This window comes from Polychytrium aggregatum, assembly GCF_025602895.1.
Source record: "Polychytrium aggregatum strain JEL109 chromosome Unknown BJ171scaffold_7, whole genome shotgun sequence".
NCBI lineage: Eukaryota > Fungi > Chytridiomycota > Chytridiomycetes > Polychytriales > Polychytrium > Polychytrium aggregatum.
Window position 1 is genome coordinate 659,178 of NW_026516209.1, and position 16,409 is coordinate 675,586.

The 16,409-nt window shown below is 56.8% G+C and overlaps 4 protein-coding genes across 4 annotated transcripts; 1 reads left to right on the forward strand and 3 right to left on the reverse strand.

Annotated features, from left to right (window-relative positions):
* Nucleotides 1-2,789: 2,789 nt before the first annotated feature.
* BJ171DRAFT_638336 (nucleotide-sugar transporter-domain-containing protein) lies at nt 2,790-4,340 on the forward strand (the record flags this gene model as incomplete). The annotated part of the gene is made up of 4 exons (XM_053115741.1): nt 2,790-3,367; nt 3,567-3,658; nt 3,753-3,873; nt 3,997-4,340. The coding sequence occupies 4 exons, from the start codon at nt 2,790-2,792 to the stop codon at nt 4,223-4,225; spliced, it is 1,020 nt and encodes a 339-aa protein (XP_052969683.1). The 3' UTR covers nt 4,226-4,340.
* Nucleotides 4,341-4,885: 545 nt separating this feature from the next.
* BJ171DRAFT_278201 (uncharacterized protein) lies at nt 4,886-7,006 on the reverse strand. The gene is made up of 8 exons (XM_053106875.1): nt 6,691-7,006; nt 6,517-6,545; nt 6,227-6,333; nt 5,977-6,113; nt 5,746-5,838; nt 5,598-5,667; nt 5,416-5,510; nt 4,886-5,317 (listed from the first exon to the last, which is right to left on the reverse strand). Exons 1-8 carry the CDS (start codon nt 6,815-6,817, stop codon nt 4,935-4,937), a joined length of 1,041 nt encoding a protein of 346 aa, XP_052969684.1. The 5' UTR covers nt 6,818-7,006; the 3' UTR covers nt 4,886-4,934.
* BJ171DRAFT_278205 (galactose-binding domain-like protein) lies at nt 6,988-8,543 on the reverse strand. Its single transcript, XM_053106876.1, has 4 exons — nt 8,185-8,543; nt 7,811-7,884; nt 7,609-7,699; nt 6,988-7,492 (listed from the first exon to the last, which is right to left on the reverse strand). The coding sequence occupies exons 1-4, from the start codon at nt 8,434-8,436 to the stop codon at nt 7,196-7,198; spliced, it is 714 nt and encodes a 237-aa protein (XP_052969685.1). The 5' UTR covers nt 8,437-8,543; the 3' UTR covers nt 6,988-7,195.
* Nucleotides 8,544-9,959: 1,416 nt separating this feature from the next.
* Nucleotides 9,960-16,350, reverse strand: BJ171DRAFT_638368 (uncharacterized protein). Its single transcript, XM_053115742.1, has 4 exons — nt 15,606-16,350; nt 15,015-15,330; nt 14,842-14,891; nt 9,960-14,528 (listed from the first exon to the last, which is right to left on the reverse strand). Exons 1-4 carry the CDS (start codon nt 16,149-16,151, stop codon nt 10,053-10,055), a joined length of 5,388 nt encoding a protein of 1,795 aa, XP_052969686.1. The 5' UTR covers nt 16,152-16,350; the 3' UTR covers nt 9,960-10,052.
* Between the last annotated feature and the right edge of the window lie 59 nt (nt 16,351-16,409).

Below are 16,409 nucleotides of genomic sequence, written 5' to 3' on the forward strand. Positions count from 1 at the left end.
TGATGGCCAGCCTCGGCCACCCAGGCCCAAGAAAGCCAAGTCACAGTCGGAGCCTGTCTCTGGTTCGTATTCTGATCCCACACATGCTTGTTTCTCTGTTGCTCCGTCGCTCACCATCACTGCTTCTGCAGATCCAATGGATGTCGATCCCACCGAGCCTGGTCCATCTACTTCCTCGAGTACCGGCAAGCGATGTCGCCAGTGCGATGGCACCGATCACGAACGTTGCAACACCAGCAAATGTCCCAAATACCGGCCCCTCAAGAGTTCTGTCGTCCCACTCGTGGATGGAAGGTCATCGGCCCCTCAGTTCAGCTGCTTCAAGCAGACCATGGATGGCTGTTGTCTCAATCCCGCTCTCCGCGACAAGATCCAGGCCACCGTCGAGGCCATGACCCAGATCCAGTTCGAGGCATCCAGGCTGCTCAACCTGCACATCCTCCGGTGCATCGAGCAGGATCTTCCCGTCCCCGTCATCTCCAAGTCCACCCCTGCTTTCATCCGCCAATGCTTCACGATTGTCGAGGCCGATGCCCTCTCGACGGCCAGGGATACCAAGAAATACAACGAGCATCTGGTCGCTTCCTTTCGCGACTACCAGACCACTCGGCACGCAGACCTGCCTCCGGCCCCTCGTCTGCCTGATGGTGCTCACAGTCAGCTTCTCACACTGGCTGTCAATGCCTATGCTACCAACTGCACCACCCACCTCGACCTGGCCTACTGGCGACTCCTTCGTCGCTTTTGTGCTGCCGTCTTCCCTGCCAACAAGCACAAGCACGAAGCCATCGAGGCCTGTCTCGAGCTCTTCGAGAAACCAGGGCCGACTCCACCCAAGGCCGATCTCGAGTTCCTCTATCCAGACTTTGGCCACGTCCTGGACGAGTTTCGGTACAGCAGCGACCAGGACCGCTTCCGGGCCCTCCATCGCCTCTCACACCATGTGGGAATCCTCGCCCGGGACAAGATGGTCGACGATGTCCACAAGTGGATCGACTGTGACATGCCCGCCCTCCGAGTCACCGAGCTGCAGCGCCAGGCCAAGCTGGACAGGCTCACTACCCAAGGCATTCCCTCCGACGACAAGAGGTTCACCACGGCCAAGTCTGAGCTCGGCACCACCAAGGCCAAGATCAACAGGCTGGCATCCAGGATCAAGTGGGCACTCAAGCAGCTCGCCGTCGACACTCCTCCGGCCGTGTGCACGATGGTCCCTCTGTGCACTACAAGGCCAAATACATCAAGATTGACACGGTCACTCTTTGGCAACTCCTGGGTCCAAAGAAGCGCCTTGGCCTCACCAGGGACATGCTCAAGGAAGAAGGTGAGGACGGTGTCAACAACCAGGATCGTCTCTGGCGCAGTTGCTTCAAGCTGCGTAGTTCCCTCTTCCAAGAGCGGGACGTGAACAAGAAGCTGTTCAACTACGAGATCAGCACCGATGGCATTGGATGCACCATCGGCCTCGTCAAGTTTGTGCGTCGAACCGATCGCACCGAGACCATCGAGCCTCCTCCGACTGCCGAGCAGCGTATCCAGGCCCACATCGGCGACCCAGACCCCAACCGCACCACTTGGATTGGCATCGATCCTGGAGTCGGCTCCATCTTCACGACGGTCATCCAAGCACCGGGCCACCAAGACGAGGTGGTCTCGTTCTCCAATGGCCACTATCAGCACATGTGTGGCCATACGTTCAACACCAAGTGGCACAACACCATGAAGTATCGACTCAGCATCGAGACCTGGATGTCGACCACCCCCTCGCCCAAGGTGTCGTCCTCGGAGGCCTTCAAGGTCCATCTCACCCATGTCCTGCGACCGGAGCTGCGAGTGCAGCTCGATTTCCACCTTGGCAAGAAGGCCCGCCACCATCGCTTCACGGGCCACAAGAGGCGCCAAGTGGCCGTCGACAGGATGTGCAAGGCCGTCCTGAAGCACGCCCCGAGGGAGAATGATGTGGTGATCGCCTTTGGCAATGCATCATGGCGACAGGGCAAGGGCTATGCATCCAGCCCTCGGAGGCAGCGGTTTGCTCAGTACTTTGAGCAGTTCGAGCACCACCGACGCCGTCCCAATCACCATCATGGAAGCGTCAAGGTAGTCTCGACGAACGAGTTCAACACCTCGCAGGTGTGCTCCAACTGCCTGGAGCCAGTTCGGTTGGAAGGACTCGATGCGCCCAGTGTTGCGAATTCCCACTTTGTCAGGAGCTGCAAGAATCCCAGCTGCCGGACAGTGTGGAATCGCGACGTCAATGCGGCGCGCAACATGATCACAGTGTGCAGGTCGATTGTGGAGACCGGAGGGCGACCGGCGGTCTTCACTCGGAGGCTGCCAAAGTGATCTGTTTTATTTCTTGTGGCTTTGCTAGACGCGAGCACAGCACATACTACTGTTCATGGAAACGGCTATATTGTCCCGTTTTTTTCTGAATAAAGTGTATGCTCGCCTCTGCCAAGCGACACCCAGAGAGGCATATGTCGAATCCTGATCGAAGCTTCGAATCTGCACGCATAGCCCGAACGCTGGCCTCACGTTTCGACAGGCCAGCACTTGAATCAGATGACGTCGACGGTCAGCCCACTGCCGTCGGGTCGACGTCACCAAAGCCATGTGTGCAGTTTGCCCCCGACGGTCGGCCAGCGGAAAACAAACGTCCTCGCGACTGAGCAGCACCTCTGCCTCATCCGACTTTGCTCTTGCTCTCCACTCTGCATTGAATCGCCCACCGCTTCGTATATTTGACACTCCCCGGCAATAGTTGCTCTTGCTCCTGGACCGCCCCGATGTTTACTGGCTTCTCTGCTGTGGCTCTTCTGGCAATCTTCTCGTCGGCCCTGCCTGTGCTCATATGTCACTCCAAGCTCGTTCAAGTTCCCATCTACCTTTCCTCGACCGCCATCCTCGTCGTCGAGTGGATCAAATTAGTGACTATGACAGCCATGCTGGCTCGGCAAATGAAGCTCTCGACTGGCAGTTGCTCGATACTGCGGCTCTGCGATGAGCTCTTTGGCCTTCGGTCGGACTGGAAAGCCGCCATTCTACCCTCGGTCCTGATGGTCACCTCTACCAACCTGCAGTACTTTGCCATCCTCTACATGGGAGTCCCGCACTTTGTTCTGGCTGCCCAGCTGAGCACCGTAGCCACCGCTGCGCTGCGCTGGTGGATCCTGAAGCGGACCTTGTCCTGGAAGAAGAGCATTGCCCTGGCGGCCATCGTCGTCGGAGTCATGGTCGTGAATCTCAACCACGCCTTCCTATCGCTCATCGTCCGACTGCTGTACTTCTCACCCGAGTGGATCGAGGACGCGGCTACGGGTGCTCTCATCTTGGCTTGTCTACTTGTCGGCTCCTTCAACACCTGGTACGTTCCTTGGCCGCTGGCATGGGCGCCAGGTGGGAGAGAGACCGTGGGAACAAGTATATGACTGCACGAGAACAGTCGCTTTGGAGGCTCGGACATACCCTGCTGCCCGCCGTCGCCGGGGTTCCAGTCGATACTCCGCATCTAACAGCATGATTGATGTGACGGGCTCGGGCTCGGACTAAATCTCCGTCTCTAGGTACGATGGGCCTGCACGGAGTTCGTCTCCAAGCACTTTGGTTCGGGGCATTCAAATGAGTGTCTTTGGAGTCCTTGGCGCGGCTCTTCTTGGTAACGTGAGCCGCTTATTGCGTATAGCAGGCAGGATTGAGCTTGAGTACAGCTCTCTATCGTGCCTCGGCTAACATGTGCTTGACCGCCACAGCATTGTGCATGGACAGCGACATCATCTTGGAGAACGGAATGTTTCACGGCTACACCATGTGGACGGCAGCCACGATTCTATGCCACAGCCTCGGCGGATTGCTGCACGATTCCGTCCAAAGGTTCGTTTGGCTGCGTCTCCATTTGCATGTGGCTCTGCTGCTATGGTCGACCAAGTCGATGTCGGCCCGGATGATCTCTTCCCATCCTTACACAATTGTCGTTCATGGCTTCGCTCTGTGTAGATGCGCTGGCAGCCAAGCCCGCAGTCTTGCCACCTCTCTGTCGATCCTCATCGCTGCGGCCATGTCCTTCTATCTGTGGGGCTTTGAGCCTTCGCCAGCCACAGTGTGTGGTGCAGTATTTGTCATTGGTGGGACTTGCGCATTCGGGCTTTACGAGGGCCAGAGTCCGCGGCTCCCACACACCATCGACGAGGTCGGCGACTTGAAGAACCGCGAGGCCCAAGTCTAGAGCCAACGCATGGCCACGAAGCCGCCGAGTCCTCGGCTTCAGCTTTGGCCTGCGGAATCATGGATGGCTGTGCAGGCTTGCCAGCCGCGAATCCAACTTCGAAATACCGATCCGGATCAGCAGACAGCGTGCACTCCATCTCCAGGAGCACGATTTGTCGACGTGAACCATTCTGTACACTGTATTCGGGGGGGGGGAAATGGGACACTTGCCCACGACCCATGTGTCAGCGTAGTCTGTGATGGCATGCGTCCAACTGTGCCATAAGAAATACAAACAGATCACTTTGGCAGCCTCCGAGTGAAGACCACCGGTCGCTCTCCGGTCTCTACAATCGACCTGCACACTGGTTTCGGAGTGCCAGCGGTGAATGGTGCTCTTGGACACACTGGCGAAAGGTCATGGCCAGCGCGCGATGGTATTGGATAACAAAACATTTGATCAATGGTCAAAATCAAGGGTGTCCCGTTTTATTGGATTGACTGTAATACACTTGGCGAATGGGACATCGATCAGCCACCCACTGCATGCCAGATGAGCAATTGCAGCGACATGTTCCAGCACCATCGCACTCCACATCGCAGCTGTTTGCTGCGGGAAGGTTTCCGTTAGTTATAACAGAGTCCGTCAGTATTTTAATGTAGCTGGCCTAAGCAGTACACCATAGCCGAGCCCATCGGCGTACATCGAGTCAGACCGTCGCGGTCGACTATCTACGCGAGCCGCGATAGCCAGAGCGGCCTCCTCCACGTCGTTGAGAGTATGATCTTGCCGAAGGCGCTTTCCGCCCCTCTTCCTCTCCCTCCTTTTCTTCCTCTTCTTCCTCCTCCTCTTCTTTCTCCTCCTCTTCTTCCTCTTCCTCTCCCTCCTCTTCATCGTCTTCATCGTCTTCCTCGTCATCATCGGCGATGGTGTTGCCGAAGCGGTCGACTTTGGGGCTGGCTCTGTCATCATCCGATTTCAGGATAATATTCCCCAGACGATCGACGAGCTGCTCTTCCTGGGTTTCGTCTTCACCGCTTTCGTATTCAGGCAGATCAGTGCTGCCGTAGTTGGAGCCTTGAAGCCCCGCCTCGCCTTCGTTCATGCGCTCTGCGTTCGTAGATTTGTCAGTCCCCAGATACGGCGTGTCGTACCAATCCATCCACTGCGATAGCCAAGCCAGCGGAAGGATGTGCCAGAGACCTTACCTTGTCGCTCAGCAGCAATGGTTGCAATAAAATCATTCTGCACCCGAACTACATCGGCCGAGTCGGTGCAGGTTTTGTACCGCTCGAGCAGTCCTCTGTTGCCACCCAGCCAAGATTCGGTCGACGTGAGTTGTCTCATCCTCCGTTGACCCAAGTCGAACTCGCAGCAGTTCGCAGCTTACTCGTTGAGTTCGTGAAAGGCGTGGCCCCACTTGAACTTGCTCATGACTTCATGACCATACTCGTCCAACCCTGGTGTTGCGGGTCATTGACGCTGGTTAGCTGTTTGCTCGCTCGAACTGCATCCTTGCCATCCAGCTGGAGCCATACCGCAGATGAAAAGTGCCGCAGCCAGGGCTTCTGCACAGTTCAGCTTGTAGGGCTTGCCATAGTTCACCGGATTGGCAGCGATGAGGTAGGGTACTGTTGATGCCAGAGATGAGATGGTGAGCCCATTATCGGGATAGCATACGGCCCAACATTGCGCGGCAGGATGCATAGGTAGAACGCTATCGCTTTCGAATTGCCTGCGACAGCCATCCTCCTCGAATTGGTTCCTACATAGTCGCTCGTGCGGGGATTTGATCCGGTCAAATGGGACCTCGTCGATGCGGGCCCACGAGCAGTCCACGACACAGAGACCGTTCTGCTCCAGGATATTCTTGTCGGCGGGAGAGACTGACTTTTGACCTGTCGGGCTAGCAACCGCATGCGCAATAACGAGTAAGCCAACTCAGTGGTTGTCGCAGATCAAGCCCGTGCTTGGAGCGAACAGATCGGCTGCGAGCCGTGGACTTGCACTCGGACGTACGTCATGACAATGCCCTTGAAGCGGTTTCCGACTCGCAGCTGCTTGACAACGCCCATGCGAACCAACTTCTTTCCGGAGCATCGTTTCGGATCGCAGTGATCAAAGTCCTGGTGATGGCCAAGGTGGCAAATACAGCATCGATATCAAAGCGCCGGCTGATGAGGGGATGCATGCATGGCAATCCCAGTGAATCCTTTTTCAGGTTTACGCCATTATATATGAACTATGGCTCCTTGGACAGACGAGTTGAACCCTCAACCCTCCACTCGTTCGTGGCAATAGAAACGCACCCACATCGCTAGTGGCATTGGGATGTCAACTGTTCCAGGACATTCAGGGATTAGCTCTTCGTTGCTTCGTGGGACGGCAATGCCACAGTCGAATTTGCTGAGGCTCCCGCCGTGCTTCCTGGCTGCAGCGCCAGAGCAGCTTATACAAACGCAATCCTGGATCTGGGCACATACCTGTCTGCTCGTCGTTTTCGGCATCATCCCGGCTGGGACTGCCTTCTCTCGGCTCAGGATGCACATCGTGGTGGTGGTGGTGCTGCTTGCTTCCGTAGTATCTGTTCTGGCGGCCCGACCGTCCCATTGTCAAGTGCAAGCCCGGTTGGATGTGGATATGGATGTGGATGTGGATGTGGATGTGGATGTGGATGTGGATGTGGATGTGGATGTGGGTGTGGATATGGCTTTGGGCGGAGGAAGCGACTGATGACGGAGAACAAGCAGCAGCAGAAAAAAAAAGTGGCAGCAGATCGCTCCCGTGATGCCCTCTGTCCAATGGGCGACGGGCGAGCTGGGCCGTGGTGTGGCCCTGGAAAGCTGGCAACTGGTGTTGGAATGCTGCTGCTCAAGAAGCCGTCGACGCTGGAGGCGGGCAGGGAGATCGAGGCAGAGTGGGCCATTGGCCGCATCTGTATTGCATTGCATTCGAAGGTGTGGATGGGCCGTGGCCGGCCGGTGCGGCTCATAGCCTGCTCCCAAGCACATCCAGTTTGTAGACTGTGATCCGGCCGTAAAAGTCGGTGCTGGACTTGAAGACAATCTTGAACCTCTGGCCGCTCTTCTGGCTCGGCTCCGGCACTGCAAAGCTTTGGGCGCTGTTGCTGTCTTCGGGATAAAAGTCCATCACATGGACCCATCCGCCGTCCTGGGAAACGAGGAGCTCGCACTCCTTTCCGACGAAACCGCCTTGGAACATCAGGACCACTTCCGAGGGGCAACACAGCCCTGAAAACTCCATGGCAATGAACTGCGGAGAGCCCTACGTGTCGGGAGCATGGTTGTCAGACGCTGTGTCAGCGGCATGGGGACTGAGTGGTCGGCTCCGTAGCCCTCGATGCAGCGATGATGCTGTCTCCATGCCAGGCAGCGTCCCACCTGGTCGGAATTCCAGCAGGTTTCGTCGCTTGAATCAGTCAGATATTGCTTTCCGTAGTTCTTGACATCCTTTTGCAGCACCGAGGAGACCCTGAGGACAGCATCGTGGATGGGGTTGTCAGCGCGAGCAGTCGGCCGTGTGTTCGCTGGCACGGCGACGACGGCTTTGGCACGGCAAACGAGCGGCGAGCAGGGTAGTTACTTGATCTTGGTGTCTGGAGCGAGCAGGCTGGCCATGGCTGGGATGGGCCGTTGGGTGGATTCAAGAGTACAGAGCTGGAATGACGCAGCGGCCAGCAGGCGGTGAGCGAGCAGATCGTGCCAGAGAGGGCTGGATATTCTCGCGCTCATCCAGAGAACGAAGGGTTGCGAACGTGTTCGCCGGGTTCATTCGCTGGGATCGTTCGCCGGGTTATCCTTGATCTGTGCCTGGACCGCCGCAAGACCACCGACTGGTCCATGCTGCCTCTGGCTGATACATGCCTCGGCCAGATCGACTGCGTCTATACGAGCAACAGCGCTGCGCTACAACACCCGAGCCGCAATGTCCCGCTCTGCAAAGGCATTGAACCCAACCTCAAACTCGGACTCGGTCTCGGTCTCGGACTCGGATTCGTCCTTTTCCCCGTCGTCGCGGGCGTCGACCGATGACGACGCTACGGATCGAGACAACTTGCCCTCCGCCTCAAAGCCAGCGCCGAGAAAGCGCAAAGCGATTGTCTTGGAGCCTGCCATATCCGATGCGTCTGCTGCACATCGCCCGCAGAAGCAACGGCAAAAGCCGATCCTTCCGCTGGGCGATCCCAGCCTGCAGAGCTTGATGACCATCCACACGTATCCCCGCCACAAGTTTTCCAAAACCCAGGGACTGGCGATTTGGTACTTTCCGCAGCGCAACACCCTTCCGTTCGATGTCCTGTCTCCTCTCGCTCATCGCTACATGAACGACACCGTGGCCCGCTCGGTGGACCTTTATCGATCAAGAAGCCTGCCCGAAAGCGACCAGATCTTTGATTTCAATCGCCCGATCGGACTGTGGCCGCTCAGAAACCCCCCTGTCTCTGATCTAACTCCGAGGTAGCTATCGGCGTCGATGGCCAGCGACTCGGCGTTCGTTCCTGATCCTGGACCAACCGACCTCTGCCAAATGCGCTCGATAGAGAGTTGACATCGCCTCTGTCCACTCTCTCGTCGATCCAGATCAAGTTTCGTTGTCGACGAAGTGAGCATCGCTGACGCTTCGGTGAGTCGCTTTGAGCTTTCGAATCGTGTTGTCCTCGCCAATGCTGGTGATTTTGGCCATGTTGCTCCCCGGACGTTGTGGACTTTGACTCATGAGCATGGCCCTCGCCCCACTGGATCCGAAGGAACAGACCCTCGATCCGCTTGATGAATCCGGCAATGGGCCATCGCCAATTCTGCCTCTCGAGGATCCGTCTGAAACGCGGTTGCGACTCGACTTGCTTCCGTTTGCACTTGAGGCCCAGAGGATGGCCAAAGTCCCAGATGGCAGCCGGCACCTGGATCCGAAGCTCGCCCGGGCGGTTGCCGAGTCAACGAGCCAGGCTTTTGATGTCATACTCGAAGGTCTCAGAGCTGTCCGGACATATGCCACGCAATCGCAGATGCAGCGGAGGTAATGCACACTCGGCCGGAGGAATGACCCGAATACTCTTTGAAGCTCCAGTCAAATACTTATTGTGGCTCAATGTTGAGTCGCTCCAAGCGCCAGGCTCGTCGGTATGCATCCCGCGAGTCGCAGCCTCACCAACATCTTCATTGCACCGCAGGATCATCGACTTCTCATTGATCAAGTACGGCGACTGGCGCTCTGTCATTGCTGCTGCCAGATTCGCAGGAGTCAGCGACAGGTAACTGGGTCGGAGCTTCCCCGGCGCCCATGCCTCAGCACGTCGTCGCTGTCTAGCCTGTGTCTCACACTGCTCCCGCCGATAGAGCCATCGAATGTGCATCACGCCGACTGGAGCAGCTGTTTCCTGCGACCAAGCGCAAGCACGTTTCATCTTCCAGACCAAACTACCAGCATGCCCCAGTTATCCCGGATACATTCGATTGTAATAGCCTTGGTGCCATTCGCCGGCATAACATCGAAGAGTACCAAGCTCCGCTCGAATTCCGTTACGATGACCATTTTGACGCCAGCGACGAACCCATTCTCGACCGAGCGGCTCTCCCCACAGAGACTTTGGACGATCTGTCAGCCTCCAAAGGAGCCCAGGCAACTCAAGCGCTTTTGAAGCGGCTGAGGCGGATCAATAAACTCAACATTTAATTGCATCGCATGGCACAAGTGGAGACTGCGCCACTCTTCAGAATGCTGAATACACAAACATGCTCTCACAATCTATTCTGACACGCGATCACAGTTCTGAAGCAAACAGAGCGTACTATATCACTCTCGGAGGGACTGCACCGTCGGGCTCTCACGGATGGACTGACGATAGCTTGATGACCCACACTTGCTGGTCCATAGCTGTGCCCTTGGGCTCCTGGAATCGGTAACCGCCCTTGGTTGTGATGATAAGACAGGTTTCGACCTCGGGCAGCTGTTCGGCCGAAGCAAACTTGTGCAGTGTCGCATCGGTGCTTGGCTCCTCATGCTTCTTGAGCTCTTTCCAAAATTCCTTGGTGGGTGCTCTCAGCAGCAGCTTCAAGCCCTTGCTTGCTCCAAAATCGACAGTTCCCTTGGTCGGCTCGAGAGTAAAGCTGAAGGTGGTATCGCTTCGCATCAGGTATCGCTGCGTCCGGATAATGTAGCTATCGGAATCCCTGTCGAACTCAAAAGTGCCGTTGAGCGGCTCAACGGTATACTCGACCACAGGCGGCTTCTTCAAGTCGCCCTTGAGGTTGTTCGGCTTGGCGTTGACAATGTGCAGAATCTCGCTGCCGGCCGGCAGTGTCCAGCTGCCATCGACAGGGTTTTGCTTCCATACGCAGCGAACCTGGCCGAAATGGACGTTGGACACGCGCGTGATCACCTCCAACGCTCGAGTGTGGATGCTCTTCAGATCCGAGGACGTTGACTTGTCGTCCGAGCCGCTGGTGGTGTCTTTGTCCCTATCCTTGTGCATGTCCTTCTCTCTGTCTTTCTCTCTGTCCTTGTCTTTGTCCTTATCCTTGTCTTTGGGACCTGATGCATCTTTCTTGCCCTTTCTGCTTCCTGGCCGTTCCATCTCGTCCTCGGTCAGCAGCGACAGGCCGTCGAGTTTGTAGAGTTTCATGAATTGATGCTTGTCTGTCTGCGACACATAGGAGCGACCGAGTGACGACAGCCGGTAGCTTGTATCGATTTCGTAGCCTTGGACATAGCAATTGTATGCCCATGCTCTGCCGTGCACCTCGATTTGGTGGGGCCGGTCGAAACCTTCGACATAGACCAACACCGTGTCAAAGTAGCATTCCGACGGATAATCTGGGGCAAAGTGCACCTGGAACTCGGTGCTGGCGCTGGGCTGAACCGTCGCTTTCCATGGGGACACAGTGAAGATCTGTCGGCCTTTCCACCCTCTCGCCCTGGCTTCGCGTGGGATGGAGACATCTAGGAATCGCTGGGTGGACTCGAGCTCGACGCGGCAAGAGACAGCGATGGTGCTGTGATTGATCAGCTTGAAGCTCTTGACGCCAGTCTCCCCAAAGGGAATGTCGCCAAAGCCAAGGTACTTGGTGCTCGGCTCGATCGTAACCGATGGGATGATGCCCTCGCCAATCAGATAGAGTGGAATACGACAGATCTGGTTGGTGATGTAGATGGTGCTGTAGAACTTGTGGCATGCGTCTGGGCAGAATGCGATCTTGAGCTCGGATATGGCCTCGGGGTCGGTCATTCGCAAGGTGCTCACTTGCGAGAATGGGCCGATGGGATTGATTCCTTCGCAAATGGGCTGGAAGGGCTCGACGCCAATGTTCTTTGCGTTGCGCGATAGCACGAAGCGCTTGCCCAGGGGGACGACACCAAAGTCCACCACCTGGCTCTCGTTGTTCAGAGCGAGATTGGGCAGCACCAAGTGCGCCAGCACACGCAGATACAGGATCGTCGCTCGACTCTCGCTCGGGGTGTCGCTGAATTTGCGGGGGGTCTTTGAGTTTGGCGGTATGCGGGGAGTCGGCATGTGCTCCTTGATGTGGCACGGCACATGGAACACGACCCAGACAGACGGGGGAATGGCCGACTTGAGCGAGCCGATATCGAGCATGCTTGTTGAGCCAGCCCGATCAATCTCTCGAGGCACTCCAATTGACTGGCCGAGGGTATCGCGTTCCTTTTGACGATCTTTATCTTTATCCCTGTCCTTGTCCCTGTCTTTGTCCCTCAGCGTATCCGAGCGATTCATAGCCGGTACGCCTGAGCCTTTGGCGATGAGTTTGGATGGCGTTGGAGCTCTCTCAGGCGGGCTGCTGCTGGGACTGGGTGGCAACTTGGTGACGAGCCTGATCTCGATACTCGCTGTCTTGCCCTGTCCGACGGTACCATGGCTGGGACAAACGACAAGGTTGACTTCGCCGTGCTGCGAGGCATGGATCGAGGCATCTTGGATGGCTGTGGTGACTCGGCTGCTCGTAGCCTTGGACTTCCATTCAGCCCCGTAGTCCAGAGATTCGCCCTCATAGACGTGGACAACGATTGGTTTTCCAAACTGAAACTCCACCTCTCTTTTGCCATCGGCCAGGCCGCTGACATCGTCCAGGGACATGGACTGTGACCCTTGCTGTGCTGTCGTCGAGCTTCTGGAGTTGTGTATCAGCCGGACCTTGGTTGTGCGGGTGCTTCCTCGACCGGTCGTTGCGAAAATGACTTCATTCTGCCCGAACCGCAGGAGCGGCTTTATACCAAAGCCTGTGCACTTGATCTCCCAGCGCTTGTTCCAAGTGGACATGCACATGATTTTCATCTCGTGATGGCCCTCTTCCGAGGGCAAAAACTGAAGGGTCTTGGACACAATCTGCGAGGGACCCACTTCAACAAAGTGCTCTGTCCCGGCCTCCTTGCTGTTCAGGGACTGCTCCAGGAACGTCAGGCACGCATGAGACGACCTGAATCGCAGCTTTTGCGGCAGCATCGAGTGATTTTTGATCCGGAGCGCCGCATGTTTAGCCTCGTACACAGAGCACGGTCCAAACGATATGTTGCTGGCGTTGCTTGGGTACTCGAACGACACGTCGACTGTGGTGATGTTGCCCATGATGGTGAGCGGGATGCTGCAGCTGACTCCAGAGTGGGTGTATCGCACCACGGCCTTGAGCTTGAAGGGCTTGGAGCCCACCATATCGGCCTCATGGCTTCCAAGCGAGGGCTTGAACGCAAACCACACCTGGAAGGGCTCGCTTGGCTGAACAAAGGCTGTGCCGGGTGAAATGTCGATCTCGCCCACCTGTGGGATCTGAATCGAGAGGATCTCGCCGTGATTGGCTTGCATCGGAGAGGCGCCTGGGCTTGCTGGATTGCGATCAGAGCTCTCTTCCACATCCGAGAGAGACACCTCTATCCAGATCTTGAGAGCGATTGATCCACAGTTTGAAAAGCTCAGGCAGTCCCGGTATGTGCTGCCGATGACGCACATGTTGAAGTTGACTTGGGTGTGGTCCACTTGGATCGGCGCCCGCGTACCGACGGCAACGCACCGGAGCCGGATCGGGCTGCATTTTTCGTTTCCGAACTCGACAAAGAAGGTCTGTATTTCCTTCTTGGACTCGGCAATGTCAAGCCCTGGGCGATACTCGATCCTCACCTTGCTATGGCGGTAGCCCTTCAAAGTGGCGCTGCTGCCATGGACGATCTGGAAGGATGATATGGCAGCGGGGGGCACGTCTTGAGATAGGTTCTCCTGCCGGTCGGGTCGGAGCGTGTAGTCGACATCAATGCTGCCGAGATTCTTGAGCTCGATCACTCGAAAGACCGAGTCGCCGACGATGCACGCCCCAAAGTCGACAACAACCTCGCGACCCTCGGTAATGTAGTGCAAACTCGAGACCTTTCTGCCGGGCTTGAGATGCTCCGCAGGATCGATCAGACTCTCGGCTGGAATCAGGGCAGTATAGTCCAGCTTGAAGGCCAGCATACCCTTGCCCGCGATGGTGTCCACCACGGGCACGCATTTGCGTGTTCGGCATCCCACCTCGATAGCGAAGCCATCGCCAAACTCGGAGGAGAACCGGATCAGGCCCTGGGAGACATCGTCGCTGAAATCTCCGGGAGGACGGAAGATGACAGTCAGTTCGCAGACCATGCCGGCACTGAGGCGGCCCGATGGCTTCTCTGTGACCTCAAAGAAGCTTGCAAGGTCCACCGAGATGGGCAGCAGCCGGAATGAGTTGGCCATGCAGCTTGTGTTCGTGACGGTGACTGTTTTGCTGTAAACCATGCCCGGGGTGTAGTCCTTGAACATGACCTTGGATGGGCTCGCCGTAAACGGCGCCGTGGAGCTCAGATAGAGCGGGACATCTTCTTTAGCCGACCTCACAACGTGATGCGGGACGGGAATGTGCTTCTTGGCCGGGGACTTGGAGAGGTCTGCCTGCGAGTCAAACTTGTCGAATCCAGATTTCGGTCGGTCGGCAATCGCAGCTGCACTCGGAGCCAGCTCTCGCTCTGTCCCATCCTCGTAGCTGTCGTCATCCTTCGCAGCCAATGGAGTGTGCATCAGACCTCTAGCAGTCTCTCGCTCTACAGCCACGGTATCCTTCTGGCTGTCTTGGAACTGGCGACACAGCTTGGCCCAAATGTGCTCGCGAGACCTGTTCTTCCGGCTCTTGACAAACTCCTCCCGTACGATGGTATCCAATATTTCCATGATTCGGTCTGGCTTGGGCCGGCTGTTGATTGCAGTGGTGCGTTTTGTGGACTGACCCGGGAGCGCCCCGTGTGCGCTCTCCAGTGCCTTGGATTTGCGACGAGTTGGGGACTGGTGAGTGGATGCAGCTTCTGGTTGCCGGCGATGTCTTTCTATTACCACCTGATGTCTCAAGAGACAAAAACGGAGGTAGCCGATATGATGGTTTGGCGTATCCAGAAGAAGCAGAGCGGTGCTTCACGTCAGTCGCTTCAGGCATCCCTTGGTGAACACACATACCAGCGTCACTCGTTCAATATGCATGCGTTGTAACGTATCCCATGCTGCATCCAGCAACCGGCTCTGATTCCGGCAGCACAACGGTCTCCGGGCCGCACATTGATCTGGGCGGTCATTGATGATGAGCCTATGGCTGCAGTCTCACCTTCTCAGGCAGCTTCGGAAGTACTTCGGTGGGGAACTGGAAAACCTCTCCTTTGTCACGAAACGACGTTTCCGAGGGCCGAGTGCTCCCTTTGGGTTTTCCTGATTCTCGAATCTTGTCTGGACGTCGCATGGCCTTTCCGAGCGGCACTTGGCGGTTGCATATGGCGGTACCTTGGTCGCCCTGGCTGACGGCGAACTTGTCCTGGGTCTCCTCTAATCGGGTCAGCAAGCGCTCGGTGGGGCCCACAGCCTCCTGGATCTTTGATATCAATTGCTGGCACTGCTCGACGACCGACACTTGGATTGCTCGCTCGGATGTGAGATTCTTGATCTTCTTGGCTCGGTAGCCATCGTCAGCCAGTCCTGCAACGCTTTTGTCGTCTGAAATAGCGACATGACGCTCGGTGGTTCGTTTGGTGGCCTTTGAGAGCGCCCTCATCTCCACTTCGAGCTTTTCGATTTCACGTAGACTCATTTGTTGGAGGCTCTGTGAGGCACAAGCCAGGCAGGGAGGGGCCCCGAAAAAGCCATAATAGTGAGCGAAAGCAAGACAACACCGCAACCGGGTTCGAAACTGGCATTCCTTTCGGGACTGGCGCGACTCTCAGAGACGAGCGACCATAAGCCGAGGGCCTTTGCGGGTCGCGAACCGAGTCGATAATAGCAAGACAACGCGATCGAAAGTCTGGCAGAGGACACTCGCAACTTTGGTTGTCGAGAATGCATAACCGCCGACATCTAGACTCCCCCGGCTGTACTTACCCGCGCCTGGTACAGTTCGTCACTCAGCTCAGCGAGATTGCTCTCGGTTTCTGCGAGCCCGCGTCGAACGCTCTTGGTGAGCTTGCGAGTGCTGGTGCGGCTGCGTGCTGCACGGATCGACTCGGCTCGGCCCAAGGCAAAAGTAGGCTCGCGATTCCGCAATTGAGAATCCCCGAAGCTGTGCTCGATGCGCTCCAGCTCGGCTTTCCGTTCGCTCTGGAGCATGTCGCGATAGAGGGGAAAGATTTCGTCGTCGGTGGGAACGACGGGTTCATCGAGGTCGTCCACCGAGTCGATCGGGCATGCCGTGAGCTCGGCTTCTTGAAAGTCATTATCGCTCAGCCGAGCGCTCAGCGAGACTTCAGGCTCCTCGTTGATTTCGGAGAGATAGTCCGGCATCGCGTGAGGCGCTGGCTGGAGCAAACCGGTTGCATCAGTTTGCTCGCTGGGGAACGCGTCGGGGTGGCCATCGGCTTGCAGAGGCGATGCGGCACGGCGGATGCCGGCCGAGGACTCTGGGTCGGGTCGGGTTGCCGCGGCACTCATAACGATTGATGTGATGATGAAGCCGCTGTCGAAGCCCGCTGCCGTGGCTGCTCCAGCTTGAGTCAGGACGGCCTTGGCGCCACAAACGATCTGGACTCAAGTCGGACCGACCTTGTTGGCGCCCTGGCGAATTACTGCAAGCAGCTCTGGCCAACACCTCTCCGGCATCGAATAACAATTCGTTGTTTGGGATCCCCGGACACAAGGCTGGCGCAATAGACATTCCTCGCCGAGCAGCTCGGCCCAGTCGGCTCTTGG